This window comes from Fukomys damarensis, unplaced genomic scaffold, assembly GCF_012274545.1.
Source record: "Fukomys damarensis isolate Sample0158 unplaced genomic scaffold, DMR_v1.0_HiC HiC_scaffold_27, whole genome shotgun sequence".
NCBI classification, from domain to species: domain Eukaryota; kingdom Metazoa; phylum Chordata; class Mammalia; order Rodentia; family Bathyergidae; genus Fukomys; species Fukomys damarensis.
The window spans coordinates 18368145-18380784 of record NW_022900939.1 but is presented as its reverse complement, the minus strand read 5'-3'; the positions used below and the strand labels follow the sequence as shown (position 1 = coordinate 18380784).

General features: G+C 55.6%; 1 protein-coding gene across 3 annotated transcripts in view; it reads left to right on the top strand.

Annotated features, from left to right (window-relative positions):
- Osbpl5 (oxysterol binding protein like 5) overlaps positions 1 to 12640 on the top strand; it is an 80908-nt gene that overhangs the window by 43883 nt on the left and 24385 nt on the right. For 2 of the 3 annotated variants that reach the window (XM_033756514.1, XM_010635689.3), the window contains 2 exons: positions 8979 to 9135; positions 11341 to 11423. In XM_033756514.1, coding sequence (XP_033612405.1) covers positions 8979 to 9135; positions 11341 to 11423 — 240 coding nt within the window. Of the gene's footprint in view, positions 1 to 7135; positions 7160 to 8978; positions 9136 to 11340; positions 11424 to 12640 lie in introns of those variants that run through there. The other variant, XM_010635688.3, reaches the window with a different exon arrangement.

Here is a 12640-nt window from a genome sequence, read left to right as displayed (position 1 = left end):
TGAGCTGAACCCTTCCTGCTAGCGCTCCCAGGGCCACACATACCAAGCTCTACGTCTTCCTTCTGCAGTTTATGTGGGATCCCTTGCCCTTGCAGTAGGGAAGAGGCCACACCTGAGCAACTTAGCGTGACCTTGTTTTAAAGTAAAAAATATAAGAAAGGGCTGGGGCTATGTATCAGTGCACAGGCCCCAGGTTCAATCCCCAGTATAACCCCCCTACACACAGACGCACACGCACACGCACACGCACACGCACACGGAAAGAAGGAGGGGGAGGGTGGAGGCCAGGGAAAGCAAGGGAAGGCGGGGGAAGGGGAGGGAAAGGAAAGGACGGGGAGCAAATGGGAGGGGACGAGAAGGGAAGGGAGGAAGTGAGCCAACTCTAGGGTGTCTAGCAGCCACCTGGCCCAGGTCCTCTGGCAGTGCCTAGTTTCATGGCACTCACCACCAGCAGACCAGCCATGGAGCCTGCCACAGCCCAGTCTGGGAAGGCAGGGAGGCCCCTTACCTTACTTTCTCCCCAGGCTCTGGCCTAGCCTGGCCCTGGATCGGAGTGGCTGCTCCAGCACCTTAGAGTCTAAGGAGGGCTAGAGTGGGAGGTGTGGGCATCATGTGTCTCTATGACCTTTGGTCTCAGAAACGAGACTGTCACAGCCAGCTCAGAGGATTCAGGACAGCCCAGCCCTCCAAGCATCCTGACCTCTCTAGGTCCTTAATATCCTCTCTCTGGGAGGCGATGAGGCTGGGCCCAGTGCCCCCAAGGCCCTGAAGCACCCAGAGAGCACATGACTCCCAGAGCCTTCCGGAAAGAAAGGACCTACAGCTTTTCCTAAGCTGTAAGCACCAGTTTCCACTTCCCTGGACGGCGGCCCTGATCTGAGAAGCTACCTTGGGCTCTGCTGTGAGGGGCCAGAGAATCTGAATGTCCCTGCCTCCGGGTGGCTCCGCCTGACCCTTCCGGAGAGCCTTCCTGGGGTTGGCCCTTTCTCTGCCTCATGGAGCTAAAACCAGTCTGGCTGGGGAAGCTACACCAGACTCATCCCTTCCCTCCTCCTAATGGTTCAGACTGTGTTATTGTGGCTCAAGGTGGTGGTTACTTTTGGGGACCTGGGCCAGATTCTCCTCTGTGGAGGGAGCCCCCTGGCAGTGGTGCTGCTAGGTGGACCCCTGCCCACACCTACCCCCCTCACTGCAGGGTGGGAGGGGGCTCCAAATGAGCATTCTCGTGAGACCTCTCCTCCAGCAGCTTGGCAACCCTTGCAGCCGGAGCTGTGGGGAAGTGTGTGACTGTGGCCTTGGCGGTCCCCCACACAAAGTGCTAGCCACAGGCTTGGCCTTTAGTGCCCTTCCTAGCCTGCCGCTTCCAGGGAAACTGGACATTGTTCCCAGGAAACTGCTGTGGTGACCTCTTCCCAAAGAGCAAGGCATGCTGGGGAATGATGGGAGACTGCTGCCCCTTCCTGTCCCGACACACCTATGGGCAATGCTGGGGCTGGCTGCCCTAGACTCAGTCCCACCTTGCTGAGGCCACTCTTCCTGGCCTCAGCATAGCCTCTACCTTTAGGTCTGTGCTCAGCCTGACGGTCCCTCCTTCCCTCATCAAGCTGCTGCAAAAAACCCCAGGTCACCTGAGCAGGAGCAGCTGCAGGAAGTCCCATGGGAGTGGGCAGTGGGAAGGACTAATGCTAGACGACTTGGTTGCAATGTGCAGCTTGCTTAAGCCTGAAGACACCCTCTTGGAATGCGCCATTGTAGGGAGTGGGGAAGGATACGTTATCAGGACTTCTACCGTGGGTCCTGGCCTGCAAGCCACCACAGCACAAAACGAATTGAAGAACAGACAGAAACAAGACTTAGAGTGGAGAAGGTTGGGTCTTGGGACCTGGTCAGTGCCGCTGATGGCAGCAAAGATAAAAGCCCCCGAGCGCTTCCGGTATTTATTGAATACCATTGTGAGAAGAAATAGGGAGTTAGGGAGCTTTGAAGGCATGTGGAATACTGCTGAACACCTGGCATGATGGTGCCAGGCAGGGCTGTCAGAGAGCTAGCACTGCTTATCTTGCTAGGATAGAAGAAACCAGTACTGGCACCAGGCGCAATTAGCAAGCAACCCAGAAGGTCAGTGAGAAATGATAATTCAGGGGAAAGGATTTTAATTGGGATCACACTGACCTCAGCTGCACTTAACTCAGCAGAGCCCTGCCCCATTCACAGACCAGGACTTAGGCCTCGGTGGCAGCCATTAGCAAAGGAGCAAAGCTAGCCCAACTCTGCTACCTGACAGGCCCACTTGAGTCACATAAGGCTTTGGTCCAACTCCTGATATAAAACAGTATAGCCAAATCAGAGAACGCAAGAAGCATGTGCCACTAGTACTGGACAGGGCTGTCTGCTACAAGCAATGGCCTGCTTGCCCTGTCCCCATCACCTCTGGAGCCTTGGGGTCTCCTGCCCTGCATGTTAGCTCCACAACCCTTGGCTGCCTTGTCTCCACCAGTCTTCATGTGATGTGTCCTCTGTCCTATGGCCACTCTGTATCCAGGAAGACAAGCAGCCAGGTGAGCAAAACCAGCCCTGGGCTCCAGTCTGCTCTGCTGGCTTTTCTGCAGCAGCCAGACCACCAGACCTCCTCTCCACCTGCCTCCCCCCACACACATCCTGAGAAGCCAGTGACTTATGAGTCTGGCCCACTGGATGGTGTGCCAAGCATGAAATGGGAGGGAGGTATACCAGGTATATTGAGGGGCTGAGAGAGGAACATCTTTTCTGGAAGTGGGCATTAGTTGACCCAGGAGCCAGGGTCCTTGGTTTCTGCATCTTTAAAACATGATCATGAGCCAGGGATTTAGTTCAGTGGTCCGGTGGCCAGCCTTGCAAGCGCAAGGACCCGAGTTCAATCCCTGTTACCAAAAACAAACAAACAAACATGATGATGATACCCACTGCCCCCCGCCTTGTGGGTACTACAGGAATCACAGCAGATGAGATAGAATGTGGGGAAAGGCCCGCCTTAGAGGGTCCCTCTGCTCAGCAGAGGGATTGAAAGAGCCCAGCTGCCACACCCAGGGCCTCCAAAGAAGCTGCTGCTCCTCCAGTCCTGCTCGTACTGCTCAGTTTGAGCCCAGACGATCAGTGCAGCCAGGAGACAGCAACCTGTGTCAGATGAGGACACTGAGGCTTTAGTGTGACCGATCTGAGAGTAGTGCAGGGTCCCTACGTCCAGGGACCCTGGCTGACTCTGGTCGCTCCCCTGGACCTCTCATTGCCTTGCCAGCCCCTGCAACCCCCGAAGCTTGGCCACCTGGTTGCAGTTTGCACATAAAAGTGCAGGTCTCCCTTCAGTGGGGAGGGCCAGGCAGGTTGTAGATACAGTGTGGTGGTGTCAGGCACCCCTCAGGTCCTCGGACTGGCTGAGTGTGGTCCAGAGCGGAAGTGGTGAGTGGGTGTGTCAGTCTGGCTGACAGCCTGCCAAGGACCTGTGCTGAGGATGCAGAAGAACAGTGTCATTCAGGAGGCCAGGTGGATGAGTGCCAGGAGTGGGCTGGGCCGGGCCACAGGAACATGACAGGTGAGTCGGCCTGGAGGACACCCAGGCATGGCCACATTGCTCTCGGAGCAATGCAAGACACTTTCCTGCCCCTCTGTGCTCAGCCACCCCATGGCCAAATCGAGGAAGTCTCCCAGGACAGCCCCGCTCCCTCTATTCCTCTACTAGGAGCCAGGCCCTCCTGTCTTCCAGCCTGGCTTCTCAGCTATGTCCAGGGTTCACAGGGGCTTTGGGGCTTGAAGCTCTGCTTGCCCTGGGCATGGCTTGATCCACAGGAGCTGAGACCAGTTTTTTTTTGTTTTGTTTTGTTCTGTTTTGAGGCTTCAGTTTCTATGTCAAAATTTGATGGTGATACCCACTCCCTGACTTGTGGGTGCTGCCAGAATCCTTGAGGGGCCAATAGCTCAGCAGAGGGGCTGGTAGAGCCCAGTCCCCACACCCAGGGTGCATGCCACAGGGCTCCAGAGTGCTCCCCCAGGGCTGCTGGCACTGCCCAGTTGGAGTGCCGACTGTCAGTCCCCCTGGAGACAGCCGCCTGGCACGTGTCTAGTTCTCGTGCTGGTGTTTGCCCTCAGTGTGAGACACGTGGGGTGGCTAGGGAGATGAGTGGTTTCCTCTCAGCAGGGTCCTCGTAACTACAGGGACTGGGACCTTAGCAGGGTTTTGAAATGCAATTATATGGTGTTGGCACAATGGCTCCTTTTGAGTGATGGCTGCTACTCTAATTAAAGGTGACTATTCTCTCTTTTTTTATTTTTATTTTATTTTTTGGTACCTGGGATCAAACTCAGGACCTTGTGCTTGCGAGGCAGGTGGCAGAACCACTAAGCTAAATCCAGGACCCCAAAGACTACTCTCTTTTAACTGATGGCTTTTACTGTTTTTTTAAACTGATGGCTGCTAGAGCCTATTCTCCTTTAGATCAGGCCTGCTGTCCTTTCTTGGGACGTGTCGATCTCTGCGTCAGATCTGCAGAGTCAAGCATGTTGTACAGCATGTTAGTCTGGAAGCCCCTGCCTGGTGGTCTGAGCTTAAGTGTGATTTTAGAGCTTTTTTACCCACCTTCATTAAGGAGAATCCATTGAATTCAGGCAGGACTGTCAGCACAGGCACTGCCTTCCTGGCTCCCAACAGTTTATAGAAAGCCTCTGTGACCAAAGCCTCAGGTTTCCCCTAGAACACTTACCTGCCTCTTCCTCCACATTGGGCTGTAGGTAAGAGCTACCCCGGCACTGTGGGCAGCACGGATGGCCTGTAGCAGCTACCACATGCACCTGTTTCCCCACTCTGCACATCCAATTACAAATGGGCTGTGGAACGGAAGTGGCCAGCAGCGATCACCCAGGTGGTAGGGTGAGCCCTTTCCCTGGCTCTGTGGTACCCAGTCCTCCCAGGGACAGCAGGGAGGAATTTGGTCTCAATCATCACCTCCACTTGAGCACACAGGTGGGACGCCAAGTTATGGACTCTGCTTGTTCCTTCTCCGGGGCTCAACCAAGCCTGGCCCAGATGACTCCAGTGTGGTCCCCTGTGCAGCCCTGACAAGGCACCATGACCTTTCTTACAAGGATCTCATTCTTGTGGCTCAAGGGTGGGTGTCTGCCTGGCAGTGGAGGGAGGGCTGAGTGTGTTTAGAGGGCAAATCCCTGCTTAGAAAACAATCAGGGGAAGGGATTGCTGCGGGTCAGCTCTGGGTAGGGTGTCCCAGCTGGCACAGGCTCTATGCCTATTCTCCAGGTTGTGCTGCCAACCAGCCAGCTTTAACCTGGGATCAGAGAGCGTGTCCCCAGGTGCTCAGACACTAGCCCAGACACAGGGCTGAGCCTGACCCGTTCCTACCTTGTCTACTCTAGTGACAACATCACCTCATGTCCTGAGGTTTCTATCCCCCCAATAGGAAACAGGGTCTAAGGAGTCTGCTCAAGCCCACACTGGGCGTGGAGGAATGCAGAGTTGGTGCTGACCCCTGCCCTGCTCTCAGTGTCCCCTCCTCGACTCTGGAGGTTCTTGAAGCTCAATAGGGTGGGAGGAAATGTGAAGCCCTGGGGACAAGGAACAGGAAGAGCCTTGGTCAGTGAGAAGGGTGGCCAGGTGTTAGCTCCAGGCAGGGGTGGAATCTGCAAATCTGCATGTCCTGGCCATGCTGCCCAGTGCTGACCATGCGGACGTGTCTTGCCTGTGGTCTGGCAAAGCAGCAGAAGCTCTGGACACTGTGCTGTGCCTGGCAGTGCTTTTGAGCCCAAGTTCCCATCATCCCTGGGCTTTCTCAAGCCATCCTGCTGCCTCCTGGCCTGTCCTCCAGTGAAAGCTGTCCTCAGGGCACCAGGGGCTCTGGGCTGTGGCCCCACCGGGCAAAAACTTGACTTCAGGTCCATACCACCCTCAGCTTCCTCCAGCCCCTGAGGACACCCAGGCCTGTGCACCTGTGTGCTGAGCCAGGGACTGTCTCCTCCAGCCTCACTCTGGTCTCCTCCCTCCTAGTCCCCCTCCTGAATGTGGATTTAGGATCAAAGGGCAGGGATGGCTGCAGCTGAATGTGGAGATGGCACCGTGTCTCAGCAACAAGAAAGGGCTTTGGCAGCTATAGGTGAGGACCTGCTATGTACAGGTGACACCAAGAAACTGGGGGACTGGGAGGTAGCATCGCTGGCCCCATTTGTCACAGAGAACAGTGGGGTAACCCATGTGGCGGCCTTTGGTGGACACGGAGAGCAGAATCCAAGGCTAGAGAGAGTTCATCAAGTGCCCTTGGAAGCTGGAGCCTGGACATGGGTCTTCCCAGCAGACAGTACAGCTAGAGGTGGACAACACAGCCTTTTTGAGTTACCCAACGTTAATGGGACCCTAGGTCACAGCTGCCACAACCAGTAGTCTGTCTCTTTATCTACTTTTCTTTCCTCCCCCTTCCGGTCCACCCTTCCCTCCTTCTCCCCTTCTTCTCTAGGGCCTTTGGCTTCCAGGGAAAGGACAGCTATAGACTCAGCATGGACTGACAGTGTCCAGCTGCCTGCCCCAGGGCCTGGGGGCCCTCAGGGCACAGGGCTTCCCTTGCTTCCAAGCACATAAAGGATGGGGCTTCACTCTTCAGCACTCTAGGTGCTCTGCACGTTATACCTGACCTAATGCTGGCCAGGAACAGGGGTCTTACTGGGCTTCTCGGGATACCAGCCCCAGAAATAGTCCTGGTCATTTCTTAAAGGACCCTTCTCTGAGCTGGAGATTGGAAGGCCCAGCATGGAAGGCACAGGAAGCCCAGGATTAGAGGCCCTGTGCTTGCACCCCCAGGTCCCCATCCCTGAGCTTGTTACTCCAGAATCGCCCACTACATGTCCTGCTCTGAGTGCTGAGATCCGGTTGAGAGCAAGATAGACACCAAGGAGTTTTAACAAAGAATAAAGAAATGCCAGTGTGAGCTTCCAAAGACCCCAGTGCTATGTGGAGAATGTGCATGGTGCAGCATGAGCTGGGTCCTCCCCGTGGTGTGGAATCCTGTAAGACCCCGCCTTGGGAGATGTGGGCGAAGGGCATTCTGGGAGGGAGAAGGATCCTGTGGAAGCCATGACAGGAATGGGCTCAGCACTTTGGAAGACCAGTTTGGCTGGAGCGGAGTGGGTGAGAGGGGTGAGGATGACGGTAGAGGGTGCTGGATAATGGAGGGGTTGGGAAAAGGGGACAGGGACTGGATTGCACTCCAAATGACCTGGATTTACTTTTGAAATGAACACCCTGGTTTAGAGGTATCTCTTCATGTCAACAGGTCAGTCCTTTGAACTCCACCTGACAAGTCTGAGTGTGGGGTGAATAGGAAGGAAGGGAAACCAGGCTAGTCAGCTGACAGGCTACTAAGATGTAGGGAGAGAGAGAACGGTGGAAGAGAGAACAAGAAGGTTGGAGAGTAGATGGGTGATGGATGGATGGATGGGTAGATGGACAAGCAAGTAGAGGAAGAAGGGAGATGGAGAGCAGATAAATGAGTGGACAATGGACACAGTCCCAGTGGTTGTTGGTAGCACTGGGAGAAAGCACACAGTGGAGTTGAGAAAAGGCAGCCATTGGTCTCCACACCCTACCCACCTTACCCCAGGTGGAGCCAGGGCAGATGGCCAGATAGGGCACCTGAGGCCATGCTGTGAGCCAGTCTCAAGCTGCATAGACAAAAGCCCCTCTACCTGCTCTTTGTCAGTGCAACTCAACCCCCAAGAGGAATGAGGCCCTAGGTTGGGGGGCATTTGACCCCTTCTCCCTCACCCACTTCTGAGTCCCTAATTGTTCCCTAAGTACAGCAGAAAAGGCTCTGTGTGTCGGGGAACACATGGAACCTTGATCCTGGCTAAACGGGAGCTATTGACCACCCAAAGAAGCTTCTGGCTACATTCCCAGAAAGCTGGGTGGGGAGGGAAATTGATCAGTAGGTCTATAAGGAGCTTGTCCTGGGGAGTAGACAGATCCAGGACTGGAAACCAGAGTCAGCTGCTCCAACTGCCCAGGCTGTGACACAGGGCAAGGCTTTCTGTCCTCAGAGCCTCAATTTTCTCCTCTATAGAATGGGCTGACAGCTGTGTGGGGTTCAGTGCATCAGCTGGGAAGGTTCCGGGCTGACGTGACTGGTAGCTCTCTATTTGGGATGGGGCTGTGCAGGCTCAAGGAGTGGACTGTCCTTTCCCATGGCTGCCAGGGGCCAGGTGAGGAGGTGAGAGGTGAGCTCCTGACTTGCAGAGCAGTGGCTATAAGTCTCCCTTATGAACGCTTCTTCTGTTTGTACCCCAGGGTGCTCACACACCGCTGCAGTGCTGTGTGGCAGGAATGGGGCACCACAGGCTGGATGTGAATTCCAATGCACCAGGTTTGAGCTCACCTGAGCCTCTTCTTGTTAAGGTGCTTGGGGCAACAGCCAGCCCTGGGCCACTGCAGGACGAGGCTTTGACCAGTGCAGCTTGGGTGGGTGGTGTCTTGTGGAGCCTGAGTTGAGAGAGGCGGACAAGGCCTGAGGATACCTGAGCCACTGCAACCTCTCCCTGGCACTCTGGGGCCACCTGGTCTCCTCTCCCCAGTCCTCTGTGGATGGGTAGCTCTTGGCTATGCGGTTGTTTCCCACCATGGAGGGCCATCACTGAGGAAAATCTGGGGCCCAGCATGGACCAGCAGCCCACTGAGGTCCATTTGGGCTGTGATCACAGTCCTTGTGGTCATAGCCCCCCTGGCAACTCTGGGAGAGCCCAGACTTAGATAGAGCCACTTTCCTGAGCTTGGCCACCTGGCCTTCCCTGGCTGATCACCCTCGCCCACCCTCAGGCCCTCCTTGTCTGTTGCTGAGAAGTCCCCAGGAGGTGGGGTCATCCCTCAGGTGTTCCTTATCCTTCTCCTGGATGGTGGAGGCCCCTCTAAGGCATGAGGTGTGACTGTGTGTCCTCCCCTCCTTTTGTCCTTCCAGAAGCCCCCCAGCACCCACGCCATGAAGGAGGAGGTCTTTCTCCGGCGCCGCTTCTCTCTGTGTCCACCGACCTCCACCCCACAGAAGACTGACCCCCGGAAACTCACTCGGCACCTGCTCCTGGGCTGTGAAAATGAGCTCAGCACCGTCAGCCCAGGTTAGTGTTGGCTGTGAGCAGCTGGGTCTTCCTAGCTCTGCAACCACCGTGCAACCTCAGGAGGTCCCATCCCCCTTGCCCTTGCAACCAGTAAGGGTGACATCCTGCTCTGCTCACATCCCCACGCTGGGGCTGTGTGGGTTTGATGGACAAAACATTCATAGCACGTTAAAGTGCTGGCTTCTTGGTGTGACCTGTGGGCCTAGGTGAAACCCATTCGGCCATGGAGGATGACAGGGCCCTCGCAGCCCATCCTGGGGGTAGCTTTGTTTGACTTAGGGGCAGTGAGGTACAAACATGGCAGGGACAGGCTCTCCTAGCTGGATGACCCCAGGCCAGCCACTGGACCTTTGTTCACTCACCTGTGAAATGGGGACAATATTAATAACTATGCCCAGCTGCCAAGAGGTCCCTGTCTCTGGGAGGGAATAGTTCAGAGCAGGCCTGATGTGTGCTGCTGTGTACAAAGTCCCGGGCACTGGAGTGCAAGTGGAGAGTCTCCCCACCCCTGCTGAAATTCTCCAGGCTTCCAGCCCTATCACCCCACTGTCCACAGAGGTTCCCAACCAACTGAGTCTAAGTTGAGTCCTTTCTGCACTATTGTGACTGCTGACCCCCAAGAGCCAAGCCCTTCCTTACTGGGGCCCTGAGGGATGGGAGGTGGGGTGGTGCTGGCCCTGGGAGACTCCAACTTGGTCACCTTCTCTTGCCCCCTGCTGTGGGGCCCGGAAGAGGCCCTAACCTTCCTGGCCAATTACTGGTGCTGCCCTGGGTGAGTGGGAGGGGACTGGCCCCCTATTGTCAGGACTTCAGAGCTGGTGGCCATCCCGTCCACAGTCTTAGCCAACAGATGGGGACACTGAGGCCCAACATGGGGAGGATCTTGTGGACAATCCCCTGATAGCAGGCACAGGAAAACTTGCAGTAAATCCTATGCCCTGGTTCACCTGACCCATTCTGCATGGCACTCACCAGAGCAGAGGTGGGGAGAGGAGGGACAGGCCCCAGTTGGTAGTAAGTTTCCAGGAGTTTGGTCCACAGAGTAGCTTGCTACCTTTCTCCCAGGAGTGGAGCAGCAGGTCTTCAGGACAGGGGCAGGCAGGTAGACATGAGCAGGCTGCAAAGTGGGGAGCCAGCACTGCCTCTCCCTGTCCTGCCTAAACACCTCCAACTTGAGATCCCTGTGCTCTGAGGCCCTGTGCCCTCCCTGCTGGGAAGCAGCACTACACAGGAATGGGCTCTGCTAGCTGTCAGCCGAGCCCCCGACAAGGCAGCACTGAACGCCTGATGAGAGCTCTGCTGACCCCACTAAGGCTTGGGTTAGGACATGATTGCTGTGTGCACAAAGACCTCCGGGGGCTGAGTCACACAGCAAGGCAGCACCTTCCAGGGCGCAGGGCTGCTGTGACACCTGAGTGACAGCTTAGGCAACTTTGGCAAAAGTACTTCCTCAGGTCACTGCCCTAGCTTTTCCAGGGAGAACTGCTCCCAGGCCCACCCCACCCCACCTGGTCCTGTGGGTCTGACTGTCCTCACTGCCTGCCTGGCACTGACCCATGTCCTGTGGCTTTAGCAGAAGGAGTCTCACCTTGCCCTTTGAGGCTGCTGCTCTGATCACTGACCCATGAGCCACAGGAAGCAGGAAGGGGTGGCCCACGTGTGGGTGCCCAGCCTCCTCTGCGGCCACCTCTGCTCTTCCTGCCCATAAGCAGCCTTGGAAACTCGCTTTAGGACAAGAGGAGCAAGGGCAATGGAGCCGTTTCCCCAGGATCAAACCAGACACCACAGGTCTCCCTCCTTCCTCTTCAGCCAGCCATGGTAGAACCAAAGATGGCATCTAACCACCTCTCCTCCCCACCAGGTCCAGGACCCTGGCAGCAATGGCATCCCCCAGAGGGATATGTAGTCCAGCGCTTCAAACCCGTGTTTGAAAGTCTGGATGCCACATTTTTCCCCCTGAGAACTGGGAAGCATTCAGACCCCACACCAGGCTCAGGTAGCCCTGATTTCCGCTCAACCCTCCCTAGCTTCCTCCCTGTGGTCATGTAAACCTGGCCAGAGCTCCTGAGTCCCTCCCAAGGGTGAGGCTTGCTGACGTTTATTAGCTCTCGCAGGGTAGTGTCCATAGCCACCGCCACCACTGGGTGGTGCCTGCAGAGCCTGAGCCACCATGTCCCTGCCCTCACCCTGACTGCTCTCTTTCAGGGAAGGATATGGAGCCCCACAGCCCACTGCTGACAAAGGAGGAAGAGCCCCCAACCCCCGGCTCTGCCACAAAGGTGCCACTGGTAAGAGCCCAGCATGGTAGGATCAAGGGGCAGGGAGTACAGCTTAGGACAACAGGGCACTCGTCCGACTTGCCATTCCCTGCCTGGTCCAAGGAACAACCCCAAATCCTGATTGTGGAACTTGGTGGGGGAAGGCACTGAATGAGGGTCAGTGACAGAGGTTTTTGGTTGTTTTATTAAAGCCATTTTCTTGGCAAGACCTGGGAGGCCTGGGAAGGGAGACAGGCTGCTGGGAGCATGGGGAGCAAAACTCACTCATGGAAGAAGCCCAAGTCCTCCTGTTGCAGGGAGACCCCTAAGGCAGGAGGTATGCCAGACACACCTTCCCTGGGTACCCCCAAGTTCTGGGGGAGCCCATGCTTTTTCCTGGGTAGAAAGGACCTGGGTCCAGGGGCAGTGGGAGTGGGGAAGACTCTCCTTTTCCCAGAGGGTCTGGGAAGGCCATAGTCCCAACACTGACCTGGTCCAGGTGACAGGCTGGGGGTAGTGGAGTGAGGCGGTCCTCCCCTGACCTGTCCACTATTACTCACTGTGGCTTTGAGTGAGGTCCTGGCTTCTTGGGGAACCCCTTTCCTACCATTCACACAGGACTTAGTGGTCTGACAGTCTGTACCTGAGCAGCCTCAAGAACAGCCCCTACACACCAGCCCCCTGGGCCAGTGTGCCCACCCAGCCGCCAAGCTGGACGGAGAGCAGCTCGCACTCAGTGATGTATTTACTTGTGTTTGTGTGTATATTAGAAATGGTGTTAATTGTGGCAAAATACATACAACATAAAACTTCCCATCTTAACCATTTTTAGGTGCATAATTCAGGGGCATTAAGCACATTCACAGCCATGTAGTTTCCTCACTGCCGTCCATCTCCAGGATTTCTTCATCTCCCTACACTGAAGCTCTGCCCCTATTAAACACCGACTCCTCATCCAGCTCACCAGCCCCTGGCACCCCCACCCTACTTTCTGTCTCTGTGGATCTGACAACCGTGGAGATCTCCTGAGTAGAATCCTGCAAGATTTGTCCTTTGTGGCTGGTTTATTTCACTAAGCATCTTGCCCTCCAGGCCCATCTGTGTTTTCGTGTGTGTCAGGAGCGCCTTCCTTTTTTGTGGCCAAATAATGTTCCATAAGGATGGACCTTATATTTCATAGCATCCATTGTTTTAGCCATGGACCCTTTGGTTGTATTTGCTTTTTTTTTTTTTTTTTTTTTTTTTTT